The following is a 22984-nucleotide window of genomic DNA, read 5'->3' on the forward strand; positions in this document are numbered from 1 at the left end:
TATATAACTGGTTTCAAAAAGGGATTAGATACATAGGAGATTGTTTTTGAAGGAGGTATATTGATGTCATCTGATCAATTAAAGAATAAATATAATATCAAATAACACTCTTTTCTGTTATTTTCAACTAAGGGCTTGCTTAAGAGATAAACTGGTTCAAACAATGTTATTGCCGAAACCTAATGAAATAGAAACTTTAATTCAAAAAGGAAAAATAAAAAAATTTACTTCTTGCATGTACAATTTGATTCAAAAACAGACATTTAAACAAGGAATTCATATGTCAAGACAAAAATGGGAAACAGATTTGAATATTAAAATTGATGAAATAAAATTGGTCAAGACAATGTCTTGACAGCATGACAAATACAATAAATGTCCGACTTAGATTAGTACAACACAATTTTTTATATCAATTATATATTACACCGCAAAAAAAATAGATTAAACCCAAATTTATCTGATCAATGTTTTCGATATAATCAACAAAAAAAAACAAAAAAAAAAAAAAATTGGTACTTTTTTTACATTCTACCTGGTCTTGTTTTAAAATTCAACCTTTTTGGATAAATTTAAAGAGTTTTATTGGAGCAAATTTTTGGAACACAACTTCTACATAACCCAATATTATTTTTACAAGGTGATATTGAAGGGATAAAACTGAAACCTAAATTGAACAAATACCAGAAAGAATTTATAAAAATTTTATATATATATAAAAGCTGTTTTGAATTCCATGGAGCATGTGTGGATCTTCCAATATCCAGGCAGTCTTTCTTTCTTTTTTTTTCCCAGATAGGTATGTTAAGGGCGGAGGGGTTAGGGGAAGGGTGAGGGCTGATATCTTATTATTCTACTATTCTATTCATTCTATGTAACTATTTTAAAAATTGAATTAAAAAATTATTAAAAAAACAATGAAATTGATAGATGATTTACTTCTACTCTTACCAGAATCTTCTCGGCTTTTGCTTCACTGATACCCTTGATATTTAGCAGTTCCTTCTTTGGAGCATAAGCCACTGCCTCCACAGTATGGAAACCAGCCTCTTCGAGCTTCTTCACATCATTAGCACTGATCCCACATTGCTACAAACAGAAGCAAAGACAGTTCAATTACACTGAATCCACATACTACAATTTAATGCAGACTCAAATAGCATAAACCAATGACATACCTTTAAACAGCATAATGCATCCAATGTGCACAAAATAGACATCAAGCAGAAGAAAACAGATAAAATGGAATCAAGTGTAGAACAACAATACAATTATGAATAGCAGTGAGTAAGGGGATAAGGCAAAGTCTAAGAGAACAGGGCATGGTGATTACAATAGTGATTGCAACATGTAGAAACAGGATGAACAAGGAAAAGTTATTTGAATTTTAAAGTACAACTAAGAAAAGAAAAATAATTAGACTAGTTAAAGCTATGGATCAAATTTAAGGTGTAAATTAAAATAATCTCACAGCTCTCTGTCCTGGCATGACATCTGTAACTTTGACAATCTTTTATAGATATCACAGAGCACCCTTGTATGGAAACACCAATGCCTAAGAATGGAAAAGCCTACATAAACATGATGGATACAGCCCAGTCCATCACAGGAAAAGCCCTCCCCACCATTGAGCACACCTACAAGGAGCGCTGCCACAAGAACGTAGCATCCTTCATTAAGGACAACCACCATCTGGCCCATACTCTTCTCAATGCCACAATCATAAAGAAGGTACAAGAGCCTTGGGTCCCACATCACTAGATTCTGGAAGTTATCACTCTTCAACATTCAGGCCTCTGAACCAGCATGGATAACTTCAATCACCTTACCTCTAAACTGATCACTGAACACAAATTATTGACTCACTTCCAAGGACACTACAACTCATGTTCTGTTGTTATCGTTTGTTTTTTTTTGTATTTGCACAGTTTGTCTTCATTGCATATTGGCTGCTTATCAATCCTTCTGTGTAGCTTTTCTCTGATTCTACTGTAATTCTTTGTTCTAATATGAATGCCTGCAAGAAAATGAACCTCAGGATACTAAATGGTGACATGCATATACTTTGATAATAAATTTACTTTGAACTTTGAGGTTAAAGAATATGATTAGTAAAGGACATAGAATGACGAGTTCATAAATAACATGTACAATACTATACCAGTGAATTGGTTAGATTGGATAGATTTTTACATTGACTCCATCCACTCTGTCATGACAATTCTAAGATTCTGGGTCAATATGGGATGATTGCGTCAGAAGAAAAATGATCCAGAGTAAGGTGTTAGTAGCAAAGGGATTAGACAGGGTCCAAGGTGGCCAACATTGTAAAATGGTTGTTACTTTGGTGACTGTTGTAAGGAAAGAAACTTTGTTTTGGAATCAGATATACATTCACAGTAACAATCAAGCCTGTGGTATGTCGAATTATCAGGTTGAACGATTGTTTTTTGTTGTACTGCATATCATGGTCTTCCTTGGGAACTCTTCTGTTGCTTGCTTAGTGGGTGGAGGGTACTGATGCATTTTTTTGCTGAAGTAAGTGGGGAGGGGAGGGCCACTGCTTTGCTGCTGCTGTACTTGGGAGGGGGGAGTGTAGGAGGGGCTTTGGGGTTCTGATGTTTTTACTGTCACATTGTTTAAGGCACTCCTGTTTTTGTGGATTTCTGCAATGAACAAGAATTTCAGGTTGTTTATTGTATACATTTTTCTGATATTAAATGGAACTATTGAACTATTGAGTAACCTTCAAAGGATACAAAGAAACTATTCTGATTGTTTCACTCAAGAGATTGTGATGGATTAAATATCTGCATAATATAAGTACATTATACAACAAAGGTTAAGAAAAACATATCCATCATCTGCAAGACAAGCAAAATCAGTAAGTGTGATTTGTATAGACAACCACATCATCCAGGTTGTTGGGTTACCTGCAATACTGACAGACACCATCTCGTAAATAAATTTTAGAAATCTATGTAGAGAAGAAATATGCTTTTCTCCCCAATACCAAACAGAAAGTTGCCTGACAAACTTAAAATGTGCAAATCAGCTGATGTATTTTGCCTACAACAAGATGACAGAAATAAATGTGAAATTTGAATGGCTGCAATTAATTTTCAGTTTCAAATACCTGTTATGTATAAATTATACAACATTGAGATTTGTCTGCTTACAGGCATTCACAGAACTAGAAACCCGAAAGAACTCAATTTTTAAAAAGACCAACATCCAAAGTGTAGAGAGAGAAAAAGAATCATGCAATGAAAACAAGCAACAGCATTCAGAACAAGGCGAGTTCATAGACCTGAAGCCCTGAGCAGGCCCATAACCTCAGCCTCAGTTCATCACACAGCAGGGCAAATCATCACAAAGCTCACAGACACAAAGTCTGCAGCAGCTGGAGCAGGACACAGTCTCAACCGGAGAAAAACATCACAGAGCAGCAAGCAGAACCAGCTTCATTCACGCCTCTTAGCTTGACATTTAAACCCACTTCTTTTTTCAACCCACCTGGCCTGGCATTTAAACTGTTTAAACATCAGGCAGTCCTCGCTGCATTGACATGCTTGGGCTTGGACCCCACTGTCATGATCTGGACCATATTCGATCTTTCCAAGTCAGCCCTGCGCTCTCGGTTTGCAGAAGGTGGATGGGCTCTAAAACTCCTCCACTCTGACTTTTCCCTTCTCCACTGGCTCCAACTCTGTCTCGAACAAGCCTTAACCTCACTCCAACCACTCCCCCTTAACCATGCCTCAAACTCACTCTAACTTTGCATTGAACCTGCACGCCTTGATCCTCAAATTAGCCTCACCTTCGCTCACCTCTTCATTGTTTGTGGTGATAGTTTACAACAATTTTTCCACAGAAAAAGTGTTATTATCAAAGTACTGAGTTGCATATCTTTCATTATGAACTGCCAGTAAGCTGTTGCCCATCTTCAGCAGCGCCACCTTAAACTGGGAGGAAGGTAATAAGGCTACAAAAATGCATGTTTTACCTTATTTCACTGCAATAGGCCACACTAACCCACTTGCCTAAAGGTACTAGATTATGAATTAATGTCAAACTTTGGACCAGTTATATGGTCTCAGAAATATCAGGAAATGACACGTTTTAAGATTGTAGCACAAAGAATGCAATGAGTCATTCCATCTGTTTTTTACCATTTGAGATAGCATCCTTACTTGCATAAGAATTAGTTAATATGGGTTGTCATTACATGGCAGTGGGGGAATATTACAGTGCCATGAGCACCATCATTTCTGTCAAATTAAGGCCCAAGCATTTATCCTCAGAAATAAGATTCCCTTGGACCATTTCCCAGAGAAGTGTAATTCTTCCCAATATCTTGATAAATATTTTAACAAACTTTGCCTAACTATTTCTGTTTGTGAGGCTTTAATTTAATTTGTTTCCTGCTTTACAATCACGACACTTCAAAATTTCTTTTCACTGTTGGTAGTATCAAGTTTAGGTTAATCGTCATTCAACTGAACACATATATACAGCTAAACAAAACAATTTTCCTTTTGACTAAACACAGTACATCAAATAATATGAATGCAATAATACTAACAAAAATAATTAAATTCTGTAAATGGACAAGCTGACATTAGTGTATATATGACAGTTAAATATACCGTTTGTACAACAGTATAATGCATACGATACCATACTAGATGGTGATACAGCTGATGATCACTCTTGACAGTGCTCTGGTAGAATGTGGTTAGAATGAGAGTGGGAGCCTCACTTGCCTCAATCTCCTCAGGAAGTGGAGGCGCAGTTGTGCTTTCTTGACTGAAGAGGTTATGAACATAGCTACATAAATGTAGACCTTTCATTGAATGGTCTCCAAATTCCAGAAACAGTGATTCACTGCCATGGATTTTGAACAAATCGAAGATTCTCCATTTGGTAGGTATTTAGGAAAACCTAGATGTACATACAACAACACTGGATAAGAAAAATCCTGTGCAAGTGCTTCAACAGAAATTTGAGCCATGTTTCCACATTGTTATTTGTTCAAATTTCAGACTGTAATGCAGAATAAAGAACTTCAGATTTAAAAAATAAAAATCACCTTAACTTCCTCTGAATTGTTCTCAACACATGCTCAGGGTTGGATAAGAGTAATATATCCAGGGTAAATACTGCTGAACCACTGTCTCAGTCCCTATCTCATGTTCCACTCTCTAGCCACCAAAATGCAATAGCCTAGTGGTCAGCAAATGCTTTACAGTACCAGTGACCAGGGTTCAAGTCCTATCGCTGTCTGTAAGGGATTCATCTTGTCATTTTTTAGAACATTTGTTTTTCTTGGCAGATTTTCCTGTGTAAAATCCTAAAATTATGTTACAATGTTGCAACATGCAAAATTGCAGCCGCAGGAAAATTTCCAACCAATTCTGAAAAATGACAGTCCTTATTTATTGCTGGAAGAGGGAAATAGTAGGCTGGGAGCAGAGAGAGAGGCTCTCGCTGAACTCCTGTCGGAGAAAAGATCTGAACTTCTTCAGTGTAGGAAATAGTAGGTTGGGAGCAGAGAGAGAGGCCCTCGCTGACCTCCCGTCAGATAAAAGATCTGAACTTCTTCAGTGTAGGAAATAATAGGTTGGGAGCAGAGAGAGAGGCCCTCGCTGACCTCCCGTCAGATAAAAGATCTGAACTTCTTCAGTGTAGGAAATAGTAGGTTGGGAGCAGAGAGAGAGGCCCTCGCTGACCTCCCATCAGATAAAAGATCTGAACTTCTTCAGTGTAGGAAATAATAGGTTGGGAGCAGAGAGAGAGGCTCTCCTGATGAAGGGTTTCGGCCCGAAATGTCATCACTACCTCCCCCCCCATAGATGCTGTCTGGCCTGCTGAGTTCTGCCAGCATTTTGTGTTTTTATTTGTCCTTATTTATTGTTAGTGTTACATACCAGCAGCAACAGATCACAAATTGAGTCAGGTTTTAATGTTAAAACCACTATATTTATTAGTATTTATTCAAAAATGTAGAAAATTAAATGAAATAAACAGAAATTAACAGTGTTAAATGTGTGTGGCTCCCAAACTGTCAAGTTTAGGAACAGTTCTTAAAGTCTTGAGATGGCAAACTAGAAAGGTCCAGTAATCCACGGAATAAGTGAGGGGAGGGACTGATAAATCCACGGTAAAATGTAGAGAAGAGGCGATCACGAAGAATTCCACAGGTTCCACACAAGGAAGACGAAGTATCAGTCGCCAAAGATCTTATCCGTTGAGTCGCCCGGAAATCCACATGGAAATATCACAAGGTGACAGTCACGGAACATTCCTTAGCACAAGCGGTTATCACATAAAAAGACCCGAAACCATATAAGGGTTAACAAAAGTGGTCACCACAGGATACTCAAACAAAATCCACATATGGATCATATGAAGTGACAGTCACACATTCAATGTGCACTGTGTGCCATTAGTCAACCCATTGGGCATGGGAAAGTATAATGACCTTACCCATTGTTGCCAGCAGCTTGTGGTCTAAAACTTCCATTCTCTCTCCTTTCCAAAAGTTCCAGCTGTCTGTCTCAGCTTGTTATACTGATGTCCTAGTCCTGCCTCATCCAGGCGTTTTAAAGTGACACCCACAGTAAACAAAATGTGGTCATGTAATACTACAAGAGCTAGGCTTTAGAAACACTATTCCCTGAAATCATGCTAATAAGTCAACAATTGAACTGAAATCTTTGTCTTCTGAAATCTAGAATCCCTTGCAATCTCAAATCTGACTTCATGTAGACAGTTTTTTTGCCATCCAGTCACTCTCAAATTCCTTGTTCCTGGATCACCCTGGCTACTCACTATCCCATTAGGGAAATGTTACAAAGGAGAGCCTGTTTTGTTCCATAGAAGGCTAATTGCATGAACTTTCCTGCAATGCAAACTGCATGCATATTCTTACAGAGACCCTCCAGTAATCCTGAAATATCTGGCTACATGATTACAAGGCCTCCAGAGCCCCCTTGCATAAAGAACTTGCCTCCTGCAGATATTCCCCGTCTGTTCAGATCTGTCTCCCAAATGCCCCCAGTCCTTCAACTCTTAGATACAGCATCAATTCACATAATAGGAGCACTCACTTAACACCTCTTTTGTGGTACACAGTCCCTGCGCTAAACAAGGGTTCTGTTTCAGATAATAGCCTGTACATTGATTTTGCTGCAAGTCAGGTACCCATACTATATTACTCTATACTAGTGGTCACCAACCAGTCGATCTTTAAGACTTTCCCAGTAGATCCCGAGAAAAAAAAGGAAAAATAAATACAGGCTTTTCGAACGTTTGCTTTACGACAACTCGCTGTTATGAAAGACCTACATTAGTACCTGTTTTCATTAACCAAAGAAGATTTTCATTTTTTTGGAAAAAAGATGCCCACTTTTTTTCTCAGTTTCAGTTTATTGTCATTTAGAAACCACAAATGCAATGCAGTTAAAAAATGAGACAATGTTCTTCCAGAATGATATCACAAAAGCACATGACAAAACAGACTACACCAGAAAATCCACATAACGTTTGGCAATCCCCAATCCAGAGTACGGAGAGGCTGCTGCGTATTAATATCTCGCTACCATCTTAGCGCGTTCCCTGGAAAGGAGCTCCAATCGCACCACACAAAACAAGACCAAAAGCTAAAGCTACAAGACCTGCACAAAACCACAGTTACAACATACAGTTACAAAAGCGCAGACAATAGCATAACTGATAAAAAAAGACAATGGCCTCAGTATAAATAGTCCAAAGATGTTAAAAGACTATAGGTTCGAAAGAAACCACCACAGTTTCCACAAGTCCTCAGGGTCCCAATAGACTCGTCATCCCACGCAGGCGGCAGAAGGGAATACCCCCGCTATGGACTTCCACAGCGCTACTGGACTCATATGTGTGTTTACCTCGAGAAAGACTACCACAACCGTGAAGTCTTGTGCGGGCAGTTGTGTGTGCATGTGTTTACGTGCCGATTTTTTTCTCCAAATAGATTTTGGCTCGCTGTCTTCCCGATTTTGATAAGTGAAACTACATACAATATTTCTACTTTATATAGGCTGTATATTTATCATATCATTCCTGCTTTTACTATATGTTCATGTTATTTTAGGTTTTATGTGTTATTTGGTAGGTTATTTTTTGGGTCTGGGTATTCTCAAAAATTTTTCCCATATAAATTAATGGGAATTCCTTCCTCGCTTTACGACATTTCAGCTCACAAATGGTTTCACAGGAATGCTCTACCTTCGGATAGCGGGGGAAACCTGTACACAAATACATTATGCCTGATAAACCTTTTGACGCAAAAGCAAATTTTACCCCTAGAGCTCACATGTAGTAACTTTTACTTTGAAAAAGGACCACTCGACAACTTCATGTTCAAAGGAACATCTTTATCTAGGACGACAAAACCAATATTTAACATAGAGTTTTTCACAGAACCGCAGTGCACGGAGGAGGGACTATACACACATGCGTACCAGGCGGAAAGAACGGAAGTAAAACCCCGCAACCCCGGAAACAACCCTCTTTACAAACAGCTTTCCGTAAGTATTGCTATATTACCATTATCCTAATTGGTATTAACATCTTTATAATGCTCACATTACAACACTTCTCCCCCTTTAAATTCCAACATTCCCCAAATGTAAAAGAACTGGGAAACAAAATACAGTGATGTCATTAGCTTGCGTACCCCTGAAACTTACAATATTGTCTCAGTAACAGTTTTGGCTCAAAAACGTGGTAGATTCAACATTCAGTCTAACAAAGGAAACTGTCCCTTCAAATATTCAGTCTGTTAGGAAGTTTGCGAGGGCACTGTCCTGCAACGATTTGTTGACTTGCTGCCTGAGATATAGAAATGAGGAGAACGAGGAACTGTCAGATGATGCGTGGCTCCTGGATTTAGGGTTTCTGACAGACCTAATGGCTAAATTGAAAACACTTAACAATGAGCTCATGGGAAAAGACCACGATAAGTGCAGTAAATGCGTTTCAGGCCAATCTCGGTGTTTGGATTTCAAATGTAAAGAACGGGAGGCTGACACACTTTCCCAACTTGGTGAAACTGTTACACGCCATCAAGGAAAAAAATGCTTTAAACCCTGAGCAGTACTGTGCTTACCTAGAGAAACTGGCAATAGAGTTCAATAAGCGTTTTGGGCAGTTAAACATCATGAAAGATATTGCTGCATTTATTTCAAACCCATTTCTGCCGATCAACATAGAACAGATAGCAGCCAAATTCCAGCAAGTATTTGGTGTGCCAAGTGATAATTGAAATGGAAATAATTGATTTGGCAAATGACATCAAGCTTAAAGCAAGATGAAGGGACAGTGACTTTTGGGGGCTTGTCAGCAGGGAGAAGTTTCCTCATCTCACCATGTGTGCACTAAAGGTCAGTGCCTACTCCGGGTCACCTTATCTGTGTGATATTGCATTTTCACAGATGAAAATTATTAAATCTAAGTACAGGAGCTGTCTTACTGACAGACACCTCACAGACTGTTTCAGACTGATTATCTGTAGTTATGAGCCAAATTTCAGCAAACTAGCAGAAAGTATTCAGCCCCAGTCATCACATTGAGTGCAAAAGTCAATTTTTATTAATTCATTTTTCATGTTGAAATAAAATTAAATAATGAAACCTAGAATTAAAGATGTTGTAATGTGAGCATTATAAAAATAAGTAATACTAATTAGGATAATGGTAATATAGCAATACTCCCACTACGGAAAGCTGTTTGGAAAGAGAGTTTGTTTCTGGGGTTGTGGGGTTTTACTTCCGTTCTTTCTGCCCAGTGCACATGTGTGTATAGCCCCTCCGCCATGCACCACAGTTCAGTGAAAACCTCCGTATATTAAATATTGGTTTTGCCGTTCCAAATAACGTTGTTCCTTTGGATGTGACGTTGTTGAGTGGTCCTTTTTCAAAGTAGGAGTTATTACAAAAGATATGAAGTATTGTAATATTCTTAAAGAAAGACAGCTGTGGTTTGTTTGATACGCTAGTTACAGTGTTTTCTTGGTTGAATTAATTTGAAAGTTTGACAAAAGCATTTTATGTACTTCAAATACAATTAGCCCAAATAAAAGGCCTCAAGTTGGAAGTACAATCTGAACTGTTTTTTCTCTTAACGATTTAGTAGGTCGATCTTGCCTTTCACCAAGGCTGAGGTAGGGGATCTTGGGCTTAAAAAGGTTGGTGACCACTACTCTATACACTCTTAATATAGTTTTTTCATTTCATGCAAAATTTACCATAACACTTTCCAATTAAAATAGTGGAATATATACTGTATCCAGTTATTAATGGATACAAAACTTTATTTTAGAACTTGAAAAAATGCTTTAAAATAATGGTAGGAGTTGCATAAAGTAGGATATCCTTAAGTCAGGTCACAAGTAACCCATTTTAGAATCAGGCTGCAGAAATCAACTTGCAAAACATCTGAAACAAAATGAGCTTCATCTTACATGAAAAAGTCAGCTTCAGTATGGCATTATACAAAGAAACAACAGCTCATAGAATCCTATAATTTAAGTTCCCTCAAAAAAAATGGCCAACATTAACAAAACAGTCTAGTTTAGATAAAGTTGATGTCCTTAACAATTAGTTTAAAAATGTAAAATGCGCCTTATCAACATTTTACTGTTTGACTTAAGACACAGATTAACATTTTTCTATAATGCAAGGAACGATCAGCTAATTCTTAAAGATACCGAACACATATTCTTACAAATGAAAATAAGTGGCCAAATATTTTAACTTTTTGTAGATTTGCTGTGAAATGAAATAGAACTGATAAAACAGAACTGACAAACAAAAATGAAAACTACTCAGACTGGCTTTTTCCATCTTCACCAGCATTCTTTGAACTCTTAGGTTGATAGACTTCAACCTATCTTTTATCATGAGGAAACTCACTCAGGGACTACTTACCATCCAACTCTACATAGTGAATTCCCACCATGACTGATCTTTGCAGGATACCTCTAGCAATACCCATTTCAGGCTACAGTTTACAATCACACCCTCAGTACAAGATGGCACCAGCAATCATTAGCAACATTCTGTGGGCTGCAGGAAATTGTTCGATAAATTCTCTTAAATACACTTTGAATTACTTTCACTGCATTCTGCAGCATACATCTTCCCTCCAAGCAATGAACTTTGAAAACAACTCAATGATCTTCAGAACTCATTATCGATTGAAGTACTCAGACCAGACAGGCACGGCACCTTTAAGATTCATCACCATGGGTTATGCAAGTCGGTGGGGGGGGGGAGAGAACACACCAAGCCAGGCTGAAATGGAGAGGAATGAAGCCTCCTCTACCCAGCATCTTGTTGGAAAATGTAAATGTACAGTCTCTGGAGAGCAAAATTGAGGACACGAGAGCATCACTTGGCTGTCCTTTTCCTACCTGCATACAGAGGATAAAGAGCAAAGCTCCAGAGTTAGGACAACAAAGGGAGGCAGGGGAGGGGTTATGAGATTGCTTTGAGTCAGTTGTCTGGGCCATGTTTAAGCACTAATCTAGGGATCTGAATTAATACAATGTGGTTGTAATGGACTTCATCAAAACAGCTGTAGACAAGGTTGTCCCCACCAAATCATTCAGAGTCTTCCCCAGTTAGAAATCCCAAATGAATCATGAGATCCGAAATCTGTGAGGGACAGATCCGAGGCTTTCAAATCTAGAGACCAATAAAGTTACAAGAGGTACGATCACCGGAAAGCCATCTCATAGGTCAAGTGGAATTCAGGACCAAACTTGAATAAACGAGGGATACTTGACAGCATTCAAGTCCTGCCACAGCTATCTCCTACAAAGTTAAATCAAGTGACATGGGAGACAGCTGGGCTTCACTTCCAGATGTTCAATGCCTTTTATGCTTGCATTGACTATCAGAACATCAAGGAACCATCACGAGCTCCCACATTCTCCAATGATCCTATGATTTCAGTCTCTGAAGCCAAAGTGTGGGCTGCCTTTAGGAGGACAAACCCATGAAAAGCATTTGGCCCAGATTGGGTACCTGGCCAAGTACTATACACGTGTGCTGATCAACTGGCTAGAGTGTTAACTGAGATCTTTAACACCCCACTTCAGCAGTGTGGTACCACTTGCTTCAATTATACAGATGCTCAAGAACATAGTAACCTGCCTCATTGACTATCACCCTAGTTACACTCACACCCACAGTCATTAGTGTTTTGAGACGGTGATCAAACATATTGGCTCCTCCCTAAGAGGTGACATGGATCTGCTCTAATTTGCCTATCAGAACACAGGTCCACAGCAGATGTCATTTCAATAATGAATCCTAGAACATCTAGTCAACAAAGATGCATGCATCAAGATGCTTATTAACTACAGCTCAGCATTCAATATCATTGCCTCAAAGCTAACCATTAATCTCCAAGACCTTGGCCTCAATACCTCCTTGTGGAACTGGGTCTTGAAGTACCCAGTCAGTTCAGATTGTCAACAACTCCACGATCTCCATTAGCTCAAGTGCACCACAAGGTTGTGTGCTTAGTACCCTGCTCTCCTGGTTTTACAGCTCCATTGCCTTATTCAAGTTTGCTGATGACACCTGCAGTTGTGGGCCAAATCAAAGGTGGTGATGACTCAGCATATAGAAGTGAGATTGAAAATCTGGCTGAGAGTTGTCATACCAATAACCTCTCAGTCAATGTCAGCAAGATCAAGGAAGTGATTATAGACTTCAGAAGAGGGAAACAACAGGCACATGAGCCAGACCTCAGTGGATAAGAGATGGAGAGGGTTAGCAACTTTAAATAACAAGGTGTTACTATTTCCGAGGACCTGTCCTGGGCCCAGCACATAAATGCAATTGCAAAAAAAAATCACAGCAGCACTTCTACTTCCTTAGGAATTTGCAAAGATTTAGCATGACACCTAAAATGTTGACAAACCTTTATACATGGAGAGCACATTGACTGGCTGCATCACTGCCTGGAATAGAAACCCTTGAATGGAAAATCCTACAAAATGTAGTGGATTCAGTACACTACATCACAAATAAAGCTGTCCCAACCATTGAGCTCATCTTCATGAAACACTGTTATAGGAAAGCAGCATCCATCATCAGGGATCCACACCACCCAGGTCATGCGCTCTTCTCGCTGCTGTCATCAGGTAGAAAGTACAAGAGCCTCAGGACTCACACCAGGTGCCACTCAGGGCTGCTGCTGATTCACGACTGCACTGTCAGATCCAGCTCAGACTAAGTCCAAAACGTCGACTGTACTCTTTTCCATTGATGCAGCCTGCTCTGTTGAGTTCCTCCAGCATTGTGTGTGGATGATCTAACCTGAATCTACATTTCCTCATTAGTCAAGAAGGCACAACAGCATTAACACTTTGAAGAGATGGAAGCATACAAGGCTCCTTGCCCCCATTCTAACAACTTCCTACAGGAGCAGCACTGACTGTTCCCTCTGGCTGCATCATTGTGTAGTACAAAAGCTGCAAAGCATCAACCCTATAGTGTACAGTAAAAACTTGTGAGAGGATTACCAGGGTCTTCCTACCCCCCCCCCTTTTTTTTTTACAATGACATTTACTAGGAGTGTTTTATACAAAGGACCCAAATCATTGTAGAGGATCCCTACCACCTATCGCACAATTTCTGATCCACTACCATCAGGAAGGTGGTACAAGTGCAACAGGACGAAGACTGCTAGACTGGGTTATAGCTCCTTCTCTCAGGTTGTGAGACTAATGAATACACTGCCACCACAGAAGTCTTGTCAGTAGCACAGTGAACAGTTTACTGTTAACCTGTGCTGTGCACTACCTGCACTTCAAAATATATTTTGTTAACTTATTTTGTTTTGTGTTGTGTATTTTGTGGGTGCACCATGATCTGAAGGAAAGCTGTTTCATTTGATTGTACATATGTACAATCAGATGACAATGTACATGAACTTGAACTTGATTTTTCAGTGGCCCAATATCCACTCTCACCTCTTTTTGATTTTTGAGTTTACTCTTAAACTTTTGGTATCCTCTTAAATTATTGGCTAACCTGTCTTCATATATCACCCTTTCTCTCCTTGTTTTTTAGTTGCCTTTTGTTGGTTTTAAAAAGCTTCCCAATCTGCTAGCTTCCACTAATTTTTGCTATACCATATTTCCTCTCTTTTGCTTTTATGCTGCCTTTGACTTCCCTTGTCAGCCACAGTTGCCTCATCCTCCCTTTAGAATACTTCTTTAGGATATAACTGTCCTGCACCTTCCAAATTGCTCCCAGAAACTCCAGCTACTGCTGTTCTGCTGTCATCCATGCTAGTGTCCCCTTTCAATCAACTTTGGTTAGCTCCTCTCTCATGCCTCTGTAATTCCCTTTACTTCAATGTAATAATAATAATACATCTGACTTCAGCTTCTCCCTCTCAAACTGCAGGATGAATTCTATCATATTATGATCACTGTCTCCTAAGGGCTCCTTTACCTTAAGCTCCTTGATCAAATCCTGTTCATTACACAACACCCAGTCTGGAAATGCATTTTCTTAATGGACTCAACCACAAGTTGTTCTAAAAAGCCATCTCATAGGCAATCTACAAATTCTACCCTTGGGATCCCGCACCAACCTAATCTTCCCAATCTACCTGCATATTGAAATCCCCCACAACTATCTTAACATTTCTCTTTTTTCATGCCTTTGGTGTCTCCTGTTGTAATTTGTAGTCTACCATCCTGGCTACTGTTCAGAAACCTGTAAATAATGCCCATCAGGGCCTTTTTAACCTTGCAGTTTCTTAACTGGGATTAATCCACAGGGATTCCGTATCTTTTGATCCTTTGTCACCTCTAAGGATTTGATTTAATTTTCTTTTTAAACCAACAAAGCCACACCATCCCTCTGCCTACCTGCTTATCCTTTCAATACAATGTGTATCCTTGGATGTTAAGCTCCCAACTATGATCTTCTTTCAACCACGACTCAGTGATGCCCACAATGTCTAACTATGCTACAAGATTATCCACTATATTTCGAATACTACAAGTTTTCAAATATAACATCTTCAGTCCTATATTCATCACCCTTTACAATTTTGCCTGTATAAGTGGAAATTTAGTTCTTATCCTTTCTAAACTACACACTACATTTACTTATATAGAAACTGCCCCAATCCTCTGTCCTATCACTCTGATTCCTACCCTCATGCCAAATTAGTAAACCTTTTCTTTCTAAATCTTTTTATTAATATTAGTAATATGGACAGAATACAAATGATACATTGATAAAGAAATTACCAACATATAAATTCCATTACATAAGAAAAAAAACATAAATAATAGTTACAATATAAATGAGTTTACCAAAACTTAAGCCATAAAATATGTATGAACATAGTAAGTCTAAATATTTCATAATATATGATATAAAGAAAACAGAAAAAAGAAAGAAAAAAAAACAAAAAATATATAATGCCAAACTAGCTAATCTAATCTAATAACTAATATAGAAGAAAAAAGAAGCAAAAAAAGAGGAAAAAAAAAGGGGGCCGTTTATAATATCTCACAAAAATAAGTATTCATCAATGCCGTCACTTCCGGTCCTCTCAAAATCCATAAGCTAAAAGCTGGGAAATCAAATGAACTTGGCACAGGGTCATATTACATCATATGAAAATGTTGAATAAATGGTTTCCATAACTTTTCAAATTTAATAGAAGTCTCAAAAGTACCACTTCTAATTTTTTCTAAATTTAAACATAACATAGTTTGAGAGAACCAATTAAATACAGGGGGAGGATTAATTTCTTTCCAATTCAACAATATAGATCTTCCAGCCATCAGAGTTAGAAATGCAATCATTCGACGGGCAGAAGAAGATAAATGCAGTGAGTCTAAGATTGGTAAACCAAAAATTGCGGTAATAGGATGAGGTTGTAAATCGATATTCAAAACCGCAGAAATAATATCAAAAATATCTTTCCAATATTTCTCCAAAAATGAACAAGACCAAAACATACGAGTTAAAGACGCAATTTCAGAATGACATCTATCACAAATAGGACTAATATGACAGTAAAAATGAGCTAATTTATCCTTGGACATATGGGCCATTGTATTAGTGAATGTTTGGCACATAACGATGATGTATTAACTAATTGAAGAATTCTATCCCAATTCTCACTAGAAATACTAAGACTAAGCTCTCTTTCCCAATTCTTTTTAGTCTTATAAAGAGGCTCTGAACATATCTTCATAATTATATTATAAAGTTTTGAAATAAGCCCTTTTTGAAAAGGGTCTAATTCAAATAAACTCTCCAAAATATCTGAAGGCACAAAATCTGGAAACGTAGAGAGTACAGAACTTAAAAAATGTCTAATCTGTAAATATCTAAAAAAATGAAATCTAGGCAAGTTATATTTGTTGGATAATTGCTCAAAAGACATGAAACAATTATCTAAAAATAAATCAGAAAATCTTAGTAATCCCTTCGTTTTCCAAGCCGAATAAGCTTGATCTATAATGGAAGGGTGAAAAAAAACAATTAGATACAATAGGACTATTTAAAACGAATTGAGTCAACCCAAAAAATCTCCGAAATTGAAACCATATACGCAAAATATGTTTAACTATCGGGTTGTCAATTTGTTTCGACAATTTAGAAAGAGCAAAAGGGAGAGAAGTCCCTAAAATAGAACCCAGAGCATAAGCTGATACCGATTTAGTTTCTAAACTCACCCAACAAGGGCCAAAAGATCCACCCCCATCTTTCAACCAACATAACAAATATCTAATATTAACTGCCCAATAGTAAAATCTGAAATTAGGTAATGCTAACCCGCCTTCCTTTTTTGTCTTCTGTAAACATGTTTTACCTAACCTGGGATTTTTATTCTGCCATATATATGAAGAAATTTTAGAGTCAACATTAGTAAAAAAAGATTTCGGGATAAAAATTGGTATCGCTTGAAAAATATATAAAAACTTAGGTAAAATAACCATCTTAATAGCATTAATCCTACCTATTAGGGATAAAGATAAAGGTGACCACTTAGTAAACAAATCTTTAATCTGATCAATTAAGGGTAAAAAATTAAATCTAAATAAATCTTTATGGTTTTTTGTGATTTTGATCCCTAAGTAAAAGAGTCATTAACTAATTTAAAAGGTAAATTTCCATAAATTGGGACCCGTTTATTCAAAGGAAACAATTCACTTTTATTAAGATTTAACTTATACCCAGAAAACTCACTAAATTGAGCCAATAATGATAAAACTGCTGGAATGGATTTCTCCGGGTTAGAAATGAATAGTAATAAATCATCTGCATACAAAGATAACTTATGAATATCTGTCCCACGATTAATACCCAAAATATCCTGTGATTGTCTGATGGCAATTGCCAAAGGTTCTAAGGCAATGTTAAATAGTAATGGACTAAGAGGACATCCTTGTCTAGTGCACCGAAATAAGCGAAAAAAGGGAGATCTTTGATTATTGGTAAACACTGAGGCTACTGGAGTATGATAAATCAATTTAATCCATGATATAAATATCGGACTAAAATTAAACTTCTCCAACACATTAAATAAGTAAGGCCATTCAACTCTATCAAATGCTTTCTCCGCATCTAATGAAATCACGCATTCTGAAGTGTCATGTGAGGGAGTATAAACAATATTCAACAATCTCCTAATGTTAAAAAAAGAATAACGATTTTTAATAAAACCAGTTTGATCATCTGAAATAATTTTGGGTAATACCTTCTCCAATCTAGATGCCAGTAACTTGGAAAAAATCTTGGGAGTCTACATTCAATAAAGATATAGGTCTATAAGAAGCACAGTTAGTAGGGTCTTTATCTTTCTTCAATATTAAAGAAATGGAAGCTCTATAAAAAGATTGCGGCAAATTCCCCAGTCTAATGGCTTCCTCAAAAACCTTACCTAACCAAGGGGAAAGAGTAGCGGAAAAAAATTTTAAAAATTCAACTGTATAACCAACTGGACCCGGTGCTTTCCCAGAATTCATTGAGGAAATAGCCCCCTTAATTTCTACATCCGTAATAGGAGTATCCAATATCAAAAGATCATCAGATGATAATCTTGGAAAATTTAATTTCCCAAGAAAATCAGACATGGTATTATGATCTTGAGGAAATTCAGATTGATACAGGGAGGTATAGAAGTCTTGAAATGCCTTATTTATCTCATCATGATTAACTGTCAGATTCTCATTCTGCTGACCAATCTTAGTGATTTGACGTTTAACCAAAGCATTCTTCAATTGACTAGCTAACAGTTTACCAGATTGATCATTATGTATGCAAAAATCAGATTTAGATTTCATTAATTGATTTTCAATCGAGGATGTAGGTAATAAACTATGTTCCATTTGAAGTTCAACCCTTTGTTTGTAAAGCTCCTTACTAGGAGCAATCGAATATTTCTTATCAATCTCTTTAATTTTATCAACCAATAAGAGAGTTTCCATCTTAGTACGTTTCCTCAAACCAACAGAATAAGAAATAATCTGTCTACGTATATACGCTTTAAAAGTGTCCCAAAGCGTTCCGCAGGAAATATCATCTGTAGAATTAGTTGAAAAGAAGTCGTCGATCTGCTCCTCCATAAATTTTATAAAGTCAGAGTCTTGCAACAAGGTAGAGTCAAATCGCCATTGTCTAGCATTAGAAGCTGTATCTGTAAATTTCATAGAAAGTAATAATGGAGCATGATCAGAGATAGCTATAATATCATAGTTACAACCGATTACCAATGGAATAAAACAAGAGTCTACAAAAAAAATAATCAATTCTCGAATAAGAGTGATGAACATGTGAGAAAAAAGAAAACTCTGTCATTAGGATGCCGGAATCTCCAAATATCAAAAACTCCATTGTCAGTCAAAAAAGAGTTAATACAAGTGGCCGACTTATTAGGTAAAGTCTGAATAGATAAAGATTTATCCATCATGGGATTTAAACAACAATTAAAGTCACCACCCATTATTAACTTATATTCGTTTAGATTGGGTAAAGAGGTAAATAAAGACTTAAAAAAGTCAGGACAATCCACATTTGGAGCGTAAACATTAACCAAAGCAACCTTTTTATTACAAAGTAAACCCGTAATTAACAAAAATCTGCCATTCGGATCCGAAAAAATATCATGTTGAACAAATGAAATAGAGGAGTCAATAAAAATTGAAACTCCTTTTACTTTAGCATTTGAATTTGCGTGATACTGTTGACTCCGCCAAAATCTAAAAAAACAAAATTTGTCCTTCCTCACATGAGTTTCTTGTACAAAAATTATATGAGCATTAAGTCTTTGGAATACTTTGAAAATCTTCTTTCGTTTAATTGGATGATTTAAACCATTAGTATTCCAAGACACAAAATTAATGGTCTGAGCCATAATTCTAAAATCAACCCTTTGGTATAGAAAGGGTTAACCAACTTATAAACTCATGCACCCAGAAGAGGAACAAAAGTAAAGAGAAGACCCGGAAGTGACAACAACACAGACATATTTGAAGTTCAAAAACAGCCCAAATAAAAAAACTAACACAAACTGATACAAAAAAAATAGAATTAGAAAACAGACCATCCCCCCACCCCCCAAGAAAAAGAGAAAAAGCCAAAATATGACTTAAAAAGGGAAAAAATAAAACTAATCCTACCCCCATGTCAGCTGAAGAACACTCCATATATAAAGGATATATATATAAAAAAGAATCACCCCAACTTTAAAAATTAAAATCGCTATAATAAAAACCATATTTCTAAGTATAGTTAGTTGTAAAAAGAATAAAAATATAATCACTAAAAAAAATTATAAATCAGGCTCTAGCCCAGACAAAACAAAAAATATTTAAGCTATGATAAGCGATGCATTGTAGGAAAAAGGCAAAAAAAACAAAAACATAATGCCATCTTAAGCAAAACCAAAAATCTTTTTCAAAAAACCATCTTAATCAAAGAAAAATTCACCTTCAAAGAATTAAAAATATACCTTCGAAGGAACAAGTATGTAGTTAAATGATTAAAGTATATAAGGCAAAACAATTAATATGACGCAAACACACTTTAACTTAAGTATAAAGTATAGGATGAACCTACATCAATAACCAGATTTTAATTCTGGTTTAAGAGATCGAGAACCATCTTACACGATCAGAATCGTTCATTTATTAGAGACTGGTGTCTGTAGCAGTAGGGAAGTTCTCCTCCAGATATTTTCTCACTTCTGAAGTTGAAGTGAAAACTTGTCGTGGAGCATTCGACGGAAAAATTCGAAGCTTCGCAGGGTATAGAAGCGCAGGTTTCAGATTTTTCTCATAACATTCAGCCATCAACGGTTTAAAAAGAAGCCTTCTTTTTAAAAGGTCAGGACTAAAGTCTTCTACCAGGTGGAAGCAAAATTCTTTAAATTTAATCATTCCTGCTCGACGAGCTGCTCTTATAAGTTGTTCTTTGTCATGTACATAATGGAACCGGACAATTACCACCGAAGGTTTGTCTGTAGCACTCGGTGATCGACGCCGAATTCTATGTGCCCGATTCAATAAAGGAGGGTTATTCGGGAAAATCGTCGGAAACGCTTCTTTTAAAAGTTGAGCAAAATATTTCGAAGGGTCATCTTTTTCTATGCCGTCTGGAAGACCAAGTATACGTAAGTTCTGTCTTCTGGACCGATTCTCAAAATCGTCACTCTTGGCTTTAAGGGCTTCCATCAGCTTAACGGTCGAAATTAAATCCTGTTGCAGTTTTTCAATAGTCAAATCTCGCTTCCGAGCATCTTCTTGCAGAGACGCAACAAGAGCTTGTTGCTGTTTAATTACTAAATCCGTCTTAACCATGTACTCTTGAAAAGCCTTTATATCTTCTTTAAAAAATTGTTGTAGTTCAGCAAATTTTTTTATCCAAAACCTCCATAAACAATTCAAAAGTTAATTGAGTTTGTTGTGACGGAGCCTGCTTCTTTCCGTTACCGTTCGGATTGCGTCCGGGATCCCGTACCTTAGACCTGAGAGACATTTCTGTTTGCATATCTTCAAAAGTTCACAACAAACTCTTGGCAGTAAATCCAAACAAAAAAAATAACCAAGAAACTTTCGGTATAGGTAAAAATAAGCTGAATAAGGGTGATCAAAGGTTAAAAAAAGTAAAGGTTATGGAGCGAATCCAAAACAGTACTCACTCCATGAGTGTCTCCAGCTGACTGTGCAAATTAGTAAACCTGCCCAGAAGTACAGCAATTCCCCCTCAAGTTCAGATGCAACCTGTCCTTTTTGTACAGATCACAGCTTCCCCAGAAGAGATCCCAGTGATCCAGAAATCTGAAACTCTGCTCCAATTCCTTAATAAGAGTTCCATGTCACTCTACCTGATCTTGTACACAAGGATTCTGAATCATTCCCTTGATTTATTGTATGTGTACGCCAAGCTATTTTCCCTCAGCAGTAAAGTATTTGCTCTCTAGGTCACTCTTCTTTCTGAGGTCTTTGGAAATACTGCGTCATTCCCTGATAAAGAAATTCATATTCTGATCTGAAGTATTTGAATCCCAAGTCATTCTATTTTATCTAAAGTTATGGATGCTGTCAATTTCTCTTACAGAGTGTCTATCAAGAGTCTGTGCAATATTAGACAGTGCAACAAGAAAAATCACCCGAGTAAACTGTGAATGTGTATTTAATGTGGCCATTAGACAGGAGTGAATCCATCGCCAACAGATTCTTTTTAGCAGAACCAAAATGCTTAAATTAGCCTATTTGCATTCAGCAACAAACACCAATACCAATAATGCAGCTATATATGACTTACAAAATATGACATTTGATGGTAGCAAAGGCAGCACTAAACCAAGGCATTACAACCTAATTTATTTGCTAAGATAGGAAACAAATACAGAAATGAAATATAAACAATTTATCAAATTGTTGTCAACATAAAGTCCACATGAGAAAAGCATTAGTTTAAAAGTGAACTTCTCAAGTTATTTCCAATTCCTCAAACTTAACGAGCATGACTCAATATTTCTTTCCAAGTACTGGAGTGAGCCAAACACAGATTAAAAGTGAATTGATTACCTCCAAACGTGATATAGCTTGTGGCCCAAAATTTTCCTCTTCAGCTGCAGCATTTTCCTCAACTCGTGTCTGCATTGCCATTTTGGAACTGAAATTTAAAAAAAAAGTTTGCAATGGGATTCTGCAAGACTTTCATTATTAAAATTAGACTGGTGTGGAAGAGGACTGTGCATTTTGATTAAAGAATCATAGATACTGTTAATAAAGATAAACTGAGTATCATCAGCTTTTAAAGGTGTTGGATATTCAGCAATTTCATCCAGTTGCTCTTCAGACAAATCCAAGATTAAAGGAAGAGGTTGGAGCTTGAGTAGCTGGTGAAGAGGATGAAGACAGGTGAGAAAACAAGGTAAAGATGAAAGGAGACATGAAGATCAGCCTGAAGAACAGGTCTTGAAAAAGGTACACAGATTAACAGACAGGGTCCCGGAGAACACAGCTCTGGGAATAGGGAAAAAAAGAGAATGTTATGCTGATCTGTGGTCCTAGGATCATCCATAAGCTAGCTTTATGTTTGACACAGACATACTTTATTGATCCCAAGGGAAATTGGGTTTTGTTACAGTCACACCAGCCAAGAATAGTGTAGAAATATAGCAATATAAAACCATAAATAATAACAAGTAAATTATGCCAAGTGGAAGTAAGTCCAGGACCAGCCTATTGGCTCAGGATGTCTGACGCTCCGAGGGAGGAGTTGTAAAGTTTGATGGCCACAGGGAGGAATGACTTCCTATGACACTCAGTGTTGCATCTCGGTGGAATGAGTCTCTGGTTGAATGTATTCCTTTGCCTAACCAGTACATTATGGAGTGGATGGGAGATATTGTCCAAGATGGCATGCAACTTGGACAGCATCCT

General features: G+C 37.2%; 1 protein-coding gene across 1 annotated transcript in view; it reads right to left on the bottom strand.

Annotated features, from left to right (window-relative positions):
- rad51 (RAD51 recombinase) overlaps window positions 1–22984 on the bottom strand; it is a 72719-nt gene that overhangs the window by 38990 nt on the left and 10745 nt on the right. The window contains exons 2-3 of the mRNA XM_059953171.1: window positions 22124–22211; window positions 952–1089 (exon numbers count right to left, since the gene is read on the bottom strand). Of these exons, the coding sequence (XP_059809154.1) occupies window positions 952–1089; window positions 22124–22204 (219 nt within the window). The 5' untranslated portion in view covers window positions 22205–22211. The remainder of the gene's footprint in view (window positions 1–951; window positions 1090–22123; window positions 22212–22984) is intronic.

Source organism: Hypanus sabinus, chromosome 2 (assembly GCF_030144855.1).
Source record: "Hypanus sabinus isolate sHypSab1 chromosome 2, sHypSab1.hap1, whole genome shotgun sequence".
NCBI classification, from domain to species: Eukaryota; Metazoa; Chordata; class Chondrichthyes; order Myliobatiformes; family Dasyatidae; genus Hypanus; species Hypanus sabinus.